This window comes from Arachis ipaensis, chromosome B03, assembly GCF_000816755.2.
Source record: "Arachis ipaensis cultivar K30076 chromosome B03, Araip1.1, whole genome shotgun sequence".
NCBI lineage: Eukaryota > Viridiplantae > Streptophyta > Magnoliopsida > Fabales > Fabaceae > Arachis > Arachis ipaensis.
In genome coordinates, this window is record NC_029787.2 from 125,040,906 (window position 1) to 125,055,781 (window position 14,876).

Here is a 14,876-nt window from a genome sequence, read left to right on the forward strand (position 1 = left end):
CATTAGAAAGCAGGGGAGTTCAGTAGTTCACTCACGAGAGAACATTTGGTTAATGAAGACAATGTAAGAATCTTTTTTTTCTCTATAATAAATGTTAATGATTATGTGTGTGGTCTAATCAATTTGAACGGCAAAGTAATATTCCATTAGGAGCAACAAGAAAGGTTTGTCCTTCTGTCCTTTTTGCTTTGGGATGTTATTTGGAGTTAACAATTTGCAAATAAAGAAACTACAATGAGTCATGACTCATAAGCTTGATTATAGATAGAAAGTTTAAGAAATGAAAAAGAATACACAAAGGTGGGACCTACTTCACAAATGATTCTCGTTAGACAGTTAGGTCACAGTCTCTTAATAAATAAAAATATGTTATTTATGTACGGTTTAACTTTTATATATTAGATGTTTGATCTTATTATTATATTAACAAAATTAAATATTTATCTCATTAACTATAGAAATTTAATCTTAAATATAAAATACTTTATTTAAAGTTTGATATCCTATTGTTAAATTTATGGTGTCTAATTATTTTTTTCTTTCTTTTTTTTTTTTTCAATGTATCAAATACAATTTTTCCTTTCCAAATAGAACAATTTTTTTGCCCCGGAAAATGAGTAATCTATATCACCAAATACCGATCACTTAATATAGTAAATTTTATCTTTAATTGAACATATATATATATATATATAGTGATGATATTCTACTATGGTTGTGGTTGGTGGCATTAAATAAAGTTGCTATGCATTGAAAATGCAATGCAGGCATTCGAAGCTGCGTGGGCAGCAGCATGTAAGGTAGAGGCATCAACCATGGTGGTACCAGCAGATTACACCTTCTACGTGGGGCCCATCTCATTCTCGGGCCCATACTGCAAGCCCAGCATCGTTTTTCAGGTACTCACAACCACCCCATCAGGAAAGGTAGCTCAGCCTGTGACTCAAACCACAACAAAAATACATTTACTGATTTACATGTACCAAAATAACCAACACTAAATTTCTACTCATCATATACAAAATTACATTTACATGTACCATTGTACCTCTCATATTTTTGCAAATTTCAGAATAATTACATACCAAAGAATAGCTATCAAACTTAGCAGTCAGCACCACCATCTCTTGGTATTTGTTATTCTATTATTATTATAGTTTAAAGGTTTATAATAGAATTAAAATAAAAAAAATTCATAAATAGGATTAATTTTTTTTACTAAACCCCTAAATTTTACATATTTTCAATAAAGTCCCTAAATTATATAAGAATTCTTATAGTTTAAAAATCTTATGATCAGACAACACTTTTGTATTAAGTGAGGCTAATGAAGTCATTCTTTTGTTAGCTTGATGGCACCATTGTTGCTCCAACAAACTCCAAAGTTTGGGGTGGAGGAATGTTCCAGTGGCTGGAATTCTCAAAGCTAGTGGGAATCACCATTCAAGGAAATGGTGTCATTGATGGAAGAGGCTCGGTTTGGTGGAAAGACCAACCATATGATGACCCTATAGATGATGAAGAAAAGCTCATAGTCCCATTGAACCACACAATTGGGAAGCCACCACCAATGCCAGTAATTACCCTTCTTTAATTTAATTTGCTTTTGCACCTTAATATAGCATCATATCATTTCAATTAAATTCATTCTTCTAAAACTTAGGCTAATCAATTGATAATTTTACTTTCCAAATTCTACTAGGTTGAAAGTGAGCTTGGAGTAAAGATGCCAGGCATCAAGCCAACTGTGAGGACCATTCTATAATATTTCAATTTCATTTCCATGTTTTGTTGCATTCCAAACACACTCATAATGATTGCAACCTCTCTGAATCAGGCATTAAGGTTCTACGGGAGTTTTTACCCAACTGTCACAGGCATAACTATTCAGAATAGTCCACAATGCCATCTCAAGTTTGACAGCTGCAATGGAGTCCTGGTCCATGATGTGACCATATCATCGCCGGGCGACAGCCCCAACACAGATGGAATTCACCTTCAGAACTCTAAAGATGTTCTCATCCATAGCAGCAACCTTGGATGTGGTAATATTAATAATGCATTTCAATGATTCATGAGTTATTCCACTTTTCTTATTCATTTGAATAACAGATACTATAAGCTAAGTTTGAGGATATAGAAAAAGACTTGTGAGCAAAAATACCAGTATATTAAGATGGGTATGTAGTAGATACTACAAAGGAACAAGGTAGAGTGAAAACAAAGATTCCAAAAGGAAACAAAGAGTGAAAAAACAGAAGGAGAAAGCGTAGAGTAGATGCAAGTTATATGATCCTTAAAAAGAGCCTGACATTATCTTATCCTTTCTACAGAAAAGTTGGACACTACTAAGCAACAAACAATCTCACAACTCATTGAAAATGAATAATCAGCCACATGGCAAGTGTCAAGTTCAGAAGCCCAAACAGCATAATCCAAACATGAAAACTTAATACTATGTTTGTCTTGTTAGAAAATAGAGCTTCAAAGATGGTCATGGTCCTGAGCCAAAGTTCTCACAGCATGTAAAACCTTGTTATAAATAATGAATGGATATGGTAAAAGAATAAAATGACAAAACACATTGATCTTCCTAATTACTAAATGATTGAATAAATTAATTGTTTTTTAAGATTTAAGATATTAGAAGTATCTATTTTATACTTCATATAGTATTTAGGAAGATTACTAAGGTGATATATCTTACTCTTCAAAAATTGGCTTAAGTGTTGTTTCGAATTTGAACTGTTTCGCAGGAGATGATTGTATTTCCATACAAACTGGGTGCTCAAATGTATATGTACACAATGTCAATTGTGGACCAGGACATGGAATCAGCATTGGGGGCCTAGGAAAGGATAACACCAGAGCCTGTGTCTCAAACATTACTGTCAGAGATGTCAACATGCACAACACAATGAATGGTGTCAGAATCAAAACATGGCAGGTAAAATTGCATTAAAATATATAGTCATAATTCCCATGATTCCTGAATTTAAGGTAAAGAAAAAACATCTGGAGTAACACTTCCAATGTGCAGTAAGCATTGTATTTTGTTATAGCCTACTATCCAGTAGTATACCATTTCTGTGTTATCAATTTTGAGTATGATTCAATCAAATCCTGCATAGTTCTCTCTCAATCCATGTACTGCATCACTTCCAAGATCTGAGCTTGATGAAAATGGTTAAAGTCATACTAATTAAGTGACATTTATGCAGGGTGGATCAGGTTCTGTGCAAGGAGTACAATTCTCAAACATTCAAGTTTCCGAAGTTCAGCTCCCTATTGTGATCGATCAATTCTACTGCGATAAAAGATCCTGCTCGAACCAAACAGCCGCTGTGGCGCTAGCAGGAATCAATTATGAAGAGATAAAGGGAACATACACAGTTAAGCCAGTACACTTTGCATGTAGTGATAGCCTGCCTTGCGTTGATGTTTCTTTGACCTCAATCGAGTTAAAACCAGTTCAAGAACAATACCACCTGTATGATCCATTCTGCTGGCAAACTTATGGTGAATTAAAAACTCCGACACTGCCACCAATTTCTTGCCTTCAGATTGGGAAGCCGCCGAACAATCGGATTCAGACAGATCATGATTTATGTTGATTTATCTTAGATATTATTTCAAAATGGTTAGCAAGTTAGATAAAGCATGTATATTTTAGAAGTTCTATATAATAGGAAATTTTCTTCAATAGGGTAATATTGATTTACTATTGTGAGAGAGTATACTGGCCCTGCTTTTAGCAAGAGGCCAATAATAGTGTGAAAAGCAGCTATGTAACTATAGCATATTGTGAGAGCTATTATATTATATATACAAGTTTCAACATCTGCATATGCAACTAAAATATCATCATTTATATAAGTCCAATATTATGAAATTTTAATCCAAGGACAACAAGACCAGAACATAGTAAGCTGTAGAACATCAGTTTCCTGAACTATAGAAAAGAATGACCAACTATATATATATACACACAAATGCAAAATAAACTAATAGAGTTTTGAATTTTAAACTACGCTAACAAACTAACAAAATTTTGAATTTTAAACTTCAACGGAGAAAAATGCTCATGCATGACATGAACAAAGAAAGGAAGATGACATCAAGCATAAATAATGGAAAAAACGTCAAATTATATATTGGTGATTATGATGAGGATTTAACATAGAAAAAGCAAAAATATCAACTGCATACAGATGCACTGGTAAATGGAAGCTTCCAACACAAGCTCAAATATCAAGCTGCCAAAAGATTAAAGGATAAACTCTTGGTTATAACCTTCTCAGAAATCATGTTTCTTGAAATACAATTTCAAACATTGAAATAAATGCCTCCTAAGAATTCATGTTCAAACAAGAGAAGAGAAGATACCTTCCTCTTTTGTAACTCAGCTCTATCAATGTACATTTTTAGTTAAAAACACAGCAATGCATCAACCAAGCGGTTCTAGTCTTTAGAGTAACTCAACCATGAACCTGCTGTGCCTTGGCCCCATAATCAAGTGCTGATGAAGCACAAGACTCCATCAACCAAAACTTTTCAGTCATGTATTGAAAAAGCTCTGTTAAAAATCAATGAAGATTCTGTGTTACCACTTACCAGACATCTGCTTTTACTACCTGTCACATCAAAATATTAAAGTGCTATCAACTTCCAAATCAATATTCTGAGTTACAGTGATGTATATATCATTTGCATTATTTCGGAAATAACCATAATAAAGTACTTGCATGTTTTTTGTCCATTCAAAGGAAAGAAAGCATAGTGAGAGAACAAAAACGGCTTACTTGCCAGAAATCAAATCAGAATCAGCAACTTTCACCGGAGTTGGATCTCTTCATGAAACAGAGGCTCCAAAATTATGAGTTAAAACGAAAGAAACTTGGTACTCGAATTGGACAGACTAAGTTCCCCTTCTGTAATACTCCGAAATTAGGTCATCTTCTTCTTGCACTAAAACTGTTCGATGAATTGCCTCACTCACCTGTCATACAAAATTTCAGCTAACCTCCGGGTTCACTCCCTAACAAGTTGCATATGAGAATAATTAATTAATAAACTGATGTGTTTATCTGAATTATTTCACATTAAACCAAGGTTCGAAAAACCGGACCGATCATCAAATCACTCTAGTTACTTATTCATTGGTTCACTAGTCTAACGGATTCACCAGTAATTTAACCGAAAAAATCATTTTAAAATAAAATAATAAATAAATTATAAATAAACATATAAAAAATAATTATAGTCTAATATAAATCTTAAATATCTTCCAAATTTAAAATATTAAATAAAATGTGAACTAAATCCATATGATATTATTAAAATACAATCTCAAAAGTTAAATAGTGAAAAGAGCAATGGTGCACGGCAATATAACTAGAAATAATCATTAATCACTCCTAAATTAATTCAAAACAGTAACATAACAAATCATAGTTATCAAACCCAGATCGAACCGGTCGGTTCGACCGAAAAACCGATGAACCGGATTCCAAACCGATCCGGGTTAGCATTTTAACCGTATAAGTAAGCGAACCAATCAGATTCGGAAAACCCGGTCAAACCCGGTCTAAACTGTGATTCAAACCGGACCGGTCGAACCGCTGATGCCAGCCCAGCATCACTCCATTTCAAAAATTTAGAAAACAAGTCAGGCACTTTGGGGGTTCGAACTTGGGTCTTTCAAGTTGAAAAAAAGCCTTCAGCCACTAAGACAAGTTTTTCATATGTATTATATGATGTCTTTTAATAAATATATTCCTAACTATTAAACATATCTTAATTAATAATTTATGTATTAATTCTTTTAGTCATGTAAATTTAAGATATATTTTTTTTACTCTAATAAATAGTGTTCATATTAATTTGATTTATTTTTTATTTTATTATGTAATAAATACTAATTAATTAATGAATTAAAAAATAAATTACTTTGATATAAAAAATTAAATTTTATATAATTATTTTATTATGACTGGGTTAACCGGTTAAATCTGTGACTCATCGGTTGAACCAGTAATCCAGTGACCCAGTGACCTAGCCAGATCGATTGCCGGGTCAGTTCTGATAACTATGTAACAAATAATCACCCCTAAATTAATTCAATACAGCAGCATAACAAAATCACAAATCACAAATCACTTATTACAAATTCAAAATTCAAAACACTCACTGCCATAAGTCCATAACAAAACAGCAACATAAGTACATAACAAGTTAACAACAGCAGCTTAATAAGTCACTAATCAATAATCACAAATTTCAGTAGCATTACAAAAGACTCAAGAAATCACAAATCACAAATTCAACCTCAACTCCCTGAAACAGAGTAACACTCAACTTTCCACTAACCTCAAATCAGTAAATCACAATTTCATTAACCTTCCACTGGCATCAGGAAGACGACGGCGGGACGACGAAGACACGACAGCCAGACGACGGCGACACCACGGCGCGCCAGCTGGAGGCCTCGAGCAGCGAGTTCACCTGGGAATGGAAGACGTGCCGAGCTAGAAATGGGAGACGCCGCGGAGAATGAGAAGGAAGAGGCCGCGGAGACGCTGACACAGACGAACGGCGGCGGCGGTTCCGTCCAGGAAGCTGGATTTTTGGGTTGGGAAGGAGCTAGGGCTTGCTCTTGCTGTGTGTTTCGTCCAGGAAGCTGGAATGAGCTGGGTATTTGGTGGGGTGAGGGACTGAGGGGGTAACTCGCGTGGGGGTGGTTGGGTATTCTTTTTTCCCCTTAACAAATCAAAACGACAGCGTTTCATACGAACCGTCGGTTCCCGGTCCGGTCTTTACCGGCCGGTTCAACGATTTCCTAACGGTTTTGTCTCAACAGTAAGTGTGCCGTTATAGTAAATCTCTTTCACCTTATCAGCTTATCTTATCCAAAAATTCGGTATGAAATCTCCTCTCTCCCTTTAATTTCAATAAAAGTTAGCGGGGGAAAAGAAAAAGAGCACCAATGCTTTATGCTTCACTTCATTCGTGCATAACTAAGTAACTAACTAACCATAACTTTATCTCTCACAAAAAAGCTTCAATGGCAGAGAAGAAGAACCTGCTTGTACTTGACACCGTGACCAGGAGACTCACCTCCATAGCCAACCACCTTGGTGCCTCTTCTCAATCTGATCACCCTTCTCTTCATCCTCACAACCAACTCCAACTTGGCCTCTGTGACTCTTCAACTTCCCGGAATGATAGCTACGAACGTGTTCACGGTGATGTTCCCTCCCACGACGTCGTTTGGAGGGTCATCGCTTCCGATGCTGACTCCGACAAGGAGTACACTGACATCATCTACGAGAAGGCTGTTGGGGAAGGCATAGCCAAGGTTTCAATTTCAGCTTTCAACTTTTTCAAGTTCATTTTTATTTTGGATTTTTGTGATTGGGTGAGTGTGGTTGCAGATTAGTATTAATAGGCCTGAGAGAAGGAATGCCTTTCGACCCAATACAGTTAAGGAACTTATTCGTGCTTTCAATGATGCCAGGCATGATAGCTCTATTGGGGTTGTCATTCTTACTGGCAAGGTATGCCTCCTCCCTACTCCAGTGTTTTTTCAATTTATGTTCTTCAGAAATTTTGTAAATTGATGCGTTGACCTCAAAAATTAAGGTTAATTGAGATGGATTCAGGCCAAATGGTTGGGGTTCATGCCCCTTTTGACTAGAGTTTAATTTTGATACACTATTATCCAATCAAATCTACTCTTAGAGTCGGATGATCATTCAAGTGATTGGTGTTAAAATGAGTTTAATTGAATGTCAGTGTATTGCATCAAATTAAATCCTTCTTTGATTATTTTAAACATGATGCTTCCAGTGAAAAGGACATTTGGCCATGTTGTTGTCCCTTTGACATGAATGGAATATTCACATTTTATGTGCAAACTAGTGTGAACTTGATGTTCATGACCCTATTGATGTTGATTTGCCTATTTATTTTGTAGGGGACCAAGGCATTTTGTAGTGGTGGTGACCAAGCTTTGAGGACAGCAGATGGTTATTCTGATAATGAAGATATTGGTAGCCTTAATGTGTTGGACTTGCAGGTTTATTGATTGTTGGCATTTTTTTATGAGGCAATTAGTAGTGTTATTATGCCAATTTGGAATACGATGATAGCTGCGTTCAAGGAACATTTGTTTGTGACAGTTATCTATGCTGTATTTATCAAGTTACGTGAAAACCATTTGTCCCTCTCTTTCTCTGCTTTCTTCTTATCCATGCTTTTCTCCCTTTGCAGGTAGTGATTCGCCGCCTTCCAAAACCAGTAATCGCAATGGTACTCTCTGTATACCTACCTTTATGCTTTTACTGGCTTCCTTAATTATCATGTAGTCTTGATACCTTAAACTCATGGTTAATCATATCTTGAACAATAGTTTTTAGATGACTTTTTTTTCTTTAAATTCCTGGAAAGAAAGAACAAGGTTACTTCAAGGGCCTACAATTCTAGGCCTAAAAAAATTTCAGGTAGTGATACATGTCTAGTTTTGGTTTTGTTTTTGTTTTTTTTTATTTCCGGCGAGTCTAGTTATATGCAGACTATTTTCCTAATATTAAAAACAGGTAGCAGGTTATGCTGTTGGAGGAGGACATATATTGCACATGGTCTGCGATCTAACTATTGCAGCCGATAATGCCATCTTTGGCCAAACTGGTCCTAAGGTGCATTGCTAATTTCTTTAAGACACTAATATAAAAACAGAAGCAAACTTATATTGCTCTCCCCTGCACCTGTTTGTAATAATACTCCATCATGAATTTGTAATGTGTTCTATCCTTGCAATGGTGAAAGGTGGGAAGCTTTGATGCTGGTTATGGAAGTTCCATCATGTCCAGATTGGTAAGAAATAAGAATTACATGCTACTTATTTTACTGACAATTCATCACATTGCATTAGTTGTTAAGGATTGAATGTTTTTTCATGCTAGTGTTTCTCATTTCAAAGGGATAAAAAGTGAACATTACTTAAACAGGTAGGTCCAAAAAAAGCACGTGAAATATGGTTTCTCACTAGATTCTATACAGCTGATGAAGCAGATAAAATGGGCCTTGTTAATACTGTTGTGCCAGTAAGTTTATTTCTATCTACCCTATTCTAATTATAATAATTCTTATATATTTCAATGTTTAAGAAAAGAACAATTTGATATCATTCAAATATTTCATCTATATATTTCCTATGAAATTCAAATATAACTAAAAACTCCCATGGACTTTTTAGAACTCACTAAAAAAAGCAATGATAGATAGACAGATACTCTAGCATCAGCACAGCGCATTTACGAAATGTAATGTTTTTGTTTGTCTAGCTTGAGAATCTAGAAAAAGAAACGATAAAATGGTGTCGGGAGATACTCAGGAACAGCCCAACTGCACTTCGAATTCTCAAGTCAGCGCTTAATGCAGTGGACGATGGGCATGCTGGACTTCAGGTATATCATGATTAATTTTTTCATCCATTAGTGTTATATGCTATATGCAATTTCTAAAAGATGATTCTGAATGTACCAAGCCTCCAATGTTTTGCAATGATCTATATTTCCTTTAGCTGAATGTGAAGTTTTGGTACTTGGTATTTCTTTTCAGTTTTCACCCTTGGGGTATATATACATGCCTATTTTAATTTGTATTTTCATATCAAATTGTATTCATAGGAAATGGCTGGAAATGCAACCCTGATATTTTATGGCACTGAAGAAGCTATTGAGGGAAGGACTGCATTTATGCAACGCAGACGCCCTGATTTTTCCAAGTTTCATCGGCGACCTTGAATTCTAAAGTTTTCATGTCTATTGATATTACCTTACATTCTAAACTGATTTGCTGTCTCTTATCTCTTGTCCTTAATTTAATTGGTCTTTGGGATACAAAGCTATTATCCCAAATCATTTACTTGTCCTGCTTGTTAAGAAGATGAACCACTCAAATAAATGAGAGCAAAGATCTCTAATTATTTTTTCTTAATGCCTATTCTTGATCCTTGATCTTCTGCATACGAAATTTCTAACAACAAAAATAACTGTTACATGAACTACTTACTTTAATTTTTGTACTTAAATCTCTCACCAGAAGCTTAGAACAGAGCCTTCATGCTTCTGTTGTTTAGGCTTTTAGTTGGGTTGTAAAAGCACCGTTTAATTTGTTTTGGGATAAATCTGTTTTATATGCAAATGCAACCATTACTCAAGAAGGGTTTATTAAGATAATAATTAATATGCAATATCAATAATTATATAGTGTTCCTCTCCTCATATGGCTTTGTCCATTGAAAAAAGTGAAAAAAAAAAACATTGATATATACATTTATTTATTTAAGGAGACAATGTTCCTTTCATTTTATGCTTTCCAAATTTAACAAGCAATTTCAAATCACTAAACGGACACTTTGATTGTGTTATTGTGTATTTACTTTTATCTTTAACTAAGTTGGGTTAAAGAGGAGTAATAGCAAATAATAAATTAGTAAAATCAATTAATAATTAGTGGTGTATCTACCAAAAAATAAAAAAGGGATAACCAGTGGTGTAATTTTCACTTTTGAGTTTTGACAAAGAATCTAAGTCCAATTTTTTAAGGTTGGTTGTGAATGGAAGCTTCCAAAATCCAGAGTACAAACAGGTATCCAGCCATCGAAGGGTACCATGGTAATTTGACCCAAAACACGCAAATATGTCGGGTACCCTTCGCTCCGGTCTCCGCGCTATAAAAGCCACCCTTGCACCCTCCCAATTAGCGTTCTTGGAAAGCATTCTTCACCCTTCCTCCTTCTCTCTCTCTCTCTGTTTATCCTCTCTCATCGTTTCTCTCCCTTCCTTTTTCTGGTTCCAGATCCCTTAAGGTAAACTTCATCTTCTCAGATCGCGTTTCTTTTATCATTTCTGCGTTCTGTTACTATTCGATTTGAAACCTCCGTGACTTCATTTCATTTTCGATATTTTCCCTTGCTTTGGAGATTTGTTCTTGCATGAGAATTCTGAGCTGGTTTATCTTTCGCGAATCGCTTCTGAATTTTGGCGATCCTCTTTATTTGTTTTGTTTTCGTTTTTATATGTTATATGCTTTGGTTTGTTGTGGTTTGTTCTACATCGTTTGATCTCAGGGTTTCGGGATCGAGATGTTCAGATCCGATCAGGGATTTTAAAAAATTTCATGTTTATTGCGTGATTTTGTTATGCGCAATCTGTTTTGATTCTCCCTTAATGGTTATCTGGTGCTTTTAATGGAAATGCATGTCGATGTGTTTCAATATTTGCTGTTTAGCTTGAGATCTGGCGGAATCCATTGGGATTAGTATGATTCTCTAGTGTGTTAGCGCATTTGGTCTCTTGATTATTAGGTTTGCTGGAAATAACTCGATTCAATTGATTTTTCTTTTATTATTTATTCGGTTGATATAGTTTGGAATTCTACTCGGAGAATAAACAGAGGATGCTAATATTGATAGAAAATTTTGGAAATGTAGGGATCCACAAGCTGAAGGAGAAATGGGGCTCACATTCACTAAGCTTTTCAGTCGGCTTTTTGCCAAGAAGGAAATGCGAATTCTGATGGTTGGTCTTGATGCAGCTGGTAAGACCACCATCCTCTACAAGCTCAAGCTTGGAGAGATCGTTACCACAATTCCTACCATTGGTAAGTTTTTTTCTTGATTTAATCTTGTTACTGTTGGGATTTTGTATCTCATCATTCTTCACTCTTGTGGTAATACTAATTTATATGATATCCATTCTCAGCTTAGTTATATAGGGACTCGCTCACATAATCACATGTTGTGATGTCAAATGGTTTAAGCCAAATCATGAATTGCTAATCCATAAATGAACCTTGAAAATGACAATACAGTTTTCAGATTTCTTCGGTGTCTCCATGGTCATGCAATATATGTTTGGAAAATCTTTTGTGCATAGAGGTGGCATATTTCTGGATTTCTATGTCTGCTGCTGCTATATTTTTTATTTCTCTTATTTATTTCAGGGTTCAATGTGGAGACTGTGGAGTACAAGAACATTAGCTTCACTGTTTGGGATGTAGGTGGCCAAGACAAGGTGTGAAATTTGGTTCTCATGCATCTTATAATTTTCTTGATATATCCTTTATAGTTCTCTATTTTGTGTGTCTTGGAAAGCAATGCTGAAATGTTTTCATTCCAGATTCGTCCCTTGTGGAGGCACTACTTCCAGAACACACAGGGTCTTATATTTGTTGTTGACAGCAATGACAGAGACAGAGTTGTTGAGGCCAGAGATGAGTTGCACAGGATGTTGAACGAGGTACATAGTCAATTAATGAATTTAGTACGGCTTGTGTGCGAGTTTAATGTCAGACAAGTTTGGACCTTTTTTTTCCTTTTCAAAATGTTGTATGTCAGATACTGAGATATTCATTTGACATGTAAGTTATAAAATTTCTTCCTCTATTATAGTTGATATTTTGAATAGTGGAAAGAACTATAACCCTATCGAAGATAAGAGTTCTGATTTAAATATCCATTACTTATTTGATGCAACTATGATTGTTCATCATGTTTCTCTTGAAACTGGGAAGATAACTTGATATAAATTAGTAGTGGTGTTAAAGCCTCTTTTTCTCATATTCCGGAGATGAAATGATAGAATGTGTGACATGCCTTGATTTAATATGCTTTCAGGATGAACTGAGAGATGCAGTATTGCTTGTATTTGCTAACAAGCAAGATCTTCCAAATGCAATGAATGCTGCCGAAATTACTGACAAGCTGGGTCTCCACTCTCTCAGACAGCGCCACTGGTAATTATCTTGATCGTGATGTCCTCTTGTCCAGGATTACGTCTTTATAGCTATATCCTGTTGGTTCTAACATCTTTTTGTGGTTTTTTCAGGTACATCCAGAGCACCTGTGCAACCTCTGGGGAGGGTCTTTATGAGGGTTTGGACTGGCTTTCCAACAACATAGCCAACAAGGTATCTATTGATTTCTTTCTGGCAATCATTATTCTGCACATTTTTATTGAAAAATAACATGTTACATGGATTTATGTTAGATGGAAAGAAAGCATCATGATAGAATATATAATATGATAAATAGGAAGTAATTGACTATTTGGGTATTATTATTAGTGATGAGAGGAATAGTATAATTAAGGGGAAACACCATTGTAATAGAGAAAGGAAATAGTAAAATTTGGTGAACGGTGGTTCATTAGGAGTTTTCTCTTTCACTTCAAGAGAATTGTTCTTAGTTCTTAACCATCTTCTTCATTGTCCTCAAAACACATTCAACATTCTTCTCAAATCTCAACTTAAATACGCTTACAATCATTTAAGTATGTGCTTGCATTGTCCATCTAGTTATGTGGATTTACACTGAAGTTATCTTTTTTGAACGATTATATTTTATTTCAGGCTTAATGCTTGTTGGGAGTCTTCTGAACCGGTGATTCTGGATGCAGGGGTGAATATTATCTAGTTTGCGTTTTTGGTCGTCTTCCGAGACAAATTGGATTTGTGTTCATGTTTTTGTGGTTTAGGACATCTTGATCTCTAAAATTATAGTAGGAATTTGTTTCATGGGATGTCGAATACTTTTGACCTTTCTATTGGGTTTGGATTCAATGTTTATAAATGTAATGGATAACAAAGCAATTCAATGCGCCATCCCATTCTGAGTTTTATAGTTTATTTGTTTGTTATATACCCCTCATTTTACAAGTGTTAAGTTGGAGGATTCACAAAAGTAAAACATCTTGCTTTCCTTCCTTCACTAGATTGTAGTTGTTCCTAAATGCCCTGGTTGCCATTAGATAGTACTCCTATAGTTTCCAGTTGCATCTTTGCATTTTCGCGCCATCTGTATTTTCTTTTACTAGTTATTACTGTTAATTTTGGGTTAACGTACATCCTCCCCCAAATTAATAGCATCTATGATTCAGATGGGAAACAAGTTAGTTGCATCCTAACGCGAACTAATACTGGACACTACTTTATGATCACTAACCTAAAAGTAGAAGCAGAAGGGCGAAGGCTGACCGATAGCCCAATCTTAGTATAAATTATCTATGTTCTCGGGTACCCCCAAAAGATTTGTGCTAATTTTGTGTTGCATCATTATGTCAAGGAAACAAATTAAATCAATAAGGAAAATTTAAATCCGGTTGAAGGGTTAATGCGCAGTTCAGCGCACCAGATTTGTATGATATGTGCTCTTAAGTCTAAGTTGGTGGAATTAATTGCTGATTAGTTGATGAAAGACGTCATTGTTTTGATTTCACATGGCAGTAGCAATAATAAGCTAGTATTTGATCAAACTGATCATGAAAATAAGCTATTGCTTAGGAGTTTTTTTTTTTTTTTTGGGTTGCCCTCGAGTTGATTACTTAAGAGCACATTTTGATCATGAAAAAGGGATAAGCTTTGGGAAGTGCGAGAGAGAGCATCATGGTATAAGAGCCTGGTTAACCATGTGCTTGGGATGGGAATTGAACACAAGATCGCTTGGTGAAGCAGGACCTGATACCACGAAAGCAGCCGCTCGACCCAAGCATCTATTTTAATTTTGTATCGCTGGATTAATATATATATCTGAAAAACAATCAAACGAGGACCCACAACGTCGTTTGGCCATAATATAAAATATGTACCTGAAATTCAAAGGATAATGAATATTGGTCTGACTCTGATATATGTCAAGGTTTCACGGCGACGCCAGTGTAAATAAAATAAAACTGCTATCCACTTGGTCACTTGGCTGAGTATTATATACATGTTGACCCTTTTATTAAATAAATTTTCTGTCTGCAATAGTGCAAAGTTGCATTGGCAAAATAAAACAATCTTTTATTTGCACTTAAGATAAATTGGGAAAA

General features: G+C 35.3%; 3 protein-coding genes and 1 long non-coding RNA gene across 7 annotated transcripts in view; 3 read left to right on the top strand and 1 right to left on the bottom strand.

The window, feature by feature from the left end:
- LOC107631327 (polygalacturonase At1g48100) overlaps nucleotides 1-3,853 on the top strand; it is a 4,997-nt gene extending 1,144 nt beyond the window's left edge. Inside the window, exons 2-7 of one of the 2 annotated variants that reach the window (XM_021119638.1) lie at nucleotides 768-926; nucleotides 1,349-1,576; nucleotides 1,703-1,747; nucleotides 1,838-2,045; nucleotides 2,757-2,947; nucleotides 3,222-3,853. In XM_021119638.1, coding sequence (XP_020975297.1) covers nucleotides 768-926; nucleotides 1,349-1,576; nucleotides 1,703-1,747; nucleotides 1,838-2,045; nucleotides 2,757-2,947; nucleotides 3,222-3,614 — 1,224 coding nt within the window. In that variant the 3' untranslated portion in view covers nucleotides 3,615-3,853. The remainder of the gene's footprint in view (nucleotides 1-767; nucleotides 927-1,348; nucleotides 1,577-1,702; nucleotides 1,748-1,837; nucleotides 2,046-2,756; nucleotides 2,948-3,221) is intronic. The other variant, XM_016334739.2, reaches the window with a different exon arrangement.
- Nucleotides 3,673-5,051, bottom strand: LOC107631328. 2 transcript variants are annotated; one of them, XR_002359864.1, is made up of 3 exons: nucleotides 4,803-5,051; nucleotides 4,387-4,634; nucleotides 3,673-4,256 (listed from the first exon to the last, which is right to left on the bottom strand). It is a non-coding gene; the product is annotated as an uncharacterized LOC107631328 (long non-coding RNA). The 2 variants fall into 2 exon arrangements; XR_001618543.2 differs by having other exon boundaries at nucleotides 3,673-4,634.
- LOC107631326 (1,4-dihydroxy-2-naphthoyl-CoA synthase, peroxisomal) lies at nucleotides 6,938-10,003 on the top strand. Of its 2 annotated transcripts, XM_016334738.2 has the most exons (10): nucleotides 6,938-7,357; nucleotides 7,434-7,556; nucleotides 7,976-8,077; nucleotides 8,272-8,310; nucleotides 8,598-8,696; nucleotides 8,827-8,874; nucleotides 9,009-9,104; nucleotides 9,345-9,467; nucleotides 9,690-9,806; nucleotides 9,843-10,003. In XM_016334738.2, exons 1-9 carry the CDS (start codon nucleotides 7,064-7,066, stop codon nucleotides 9,804-9,806), a joined length of 1,041 nt encoding a protein of 346 aa, XP_016190224.1. In that variant the 5' UTR covers nucleotides 6,938-7,063; the 3' UTR covers nucleotides 9,843-10,003. The 2 variants fall into 2 exon arrangements, with proteins under 2 accessions (XP_016190224.1, XP_016190223.1); XM_016334737.2 differs by having other exon boundaries at nucleotides 9,690-10,003.
- LOC107631325 (ADP-ribosylation factor 2) lies at nucleotides 10,726-13,769 on the top strand. Its single transcript, XM_016334736.2, has 7 exons — nucleotides 10,726-10,873; nucleotides 11,498-11,667; nucleotides 12,010-12,080; nucleotides 12,186-12,305; nucleotides 12,683-12,801; nucleotides 12,894-12,975; nucleotides 13,417-13,769. Exons 2-7 carry the CDS (start codon nucleotides 11,520-11,522, stop codon nucleotides 13,420-13,422), a joined length of 546 nt encoding a protein of 181 aa, XP_016190222.1. The 5' UTR covers nucleotides 10,726-10,873; nucleotides 11,498-11,519; the 3' UTR covers nucleotides 13,423-13,769.

Bases quoted from the DNA above. Each gene is read 5' to 3' on its own strand.
- LOC107631325 (XM_016334736.2), top strand. From the start codon at position 11,520: ATGGGGCTCACATTCACTAAGCTTTTCAGTCGGCTTTTTGCCAAGAAG. The intron at 12,081-12,185 runs GTGTGAAATTTG...TTTTCATTCCAG, and splicing joins ATGTAGGTGGCCAAGACAAG to ATTCGTCCCTTGTGGAGGCA. The intron at 12,802-12,893 runs GTAATTATCTTG...TGGTTTTTTCAG, and splicing joins TCTCTCAGACAGCGCCACTG to GTACATCCAGAGCACCTGTG.
- LOC107631326 (XM_016334737.2), top strand. From the start codon at position 7,064: ATGGCAGAGAAGAAGAACCTGCTTGTACTTGACACCGTGACCAGGAGA. The intron at 7,557-7,975 runs GTATGCCTCCTC...TTTATTTTGTAG, and splicing joins TTGTCATTCTTACTGGCAAG to GGGACCAAGGCATTTTGTAG. The intron at 8,311-8,597 runs GTACTCTCTGTA...TATTAAAAACAG, and splicing joins CAAAACCAGTAATCGCAATG to GTAGCAGGTTATGCTGTTGG.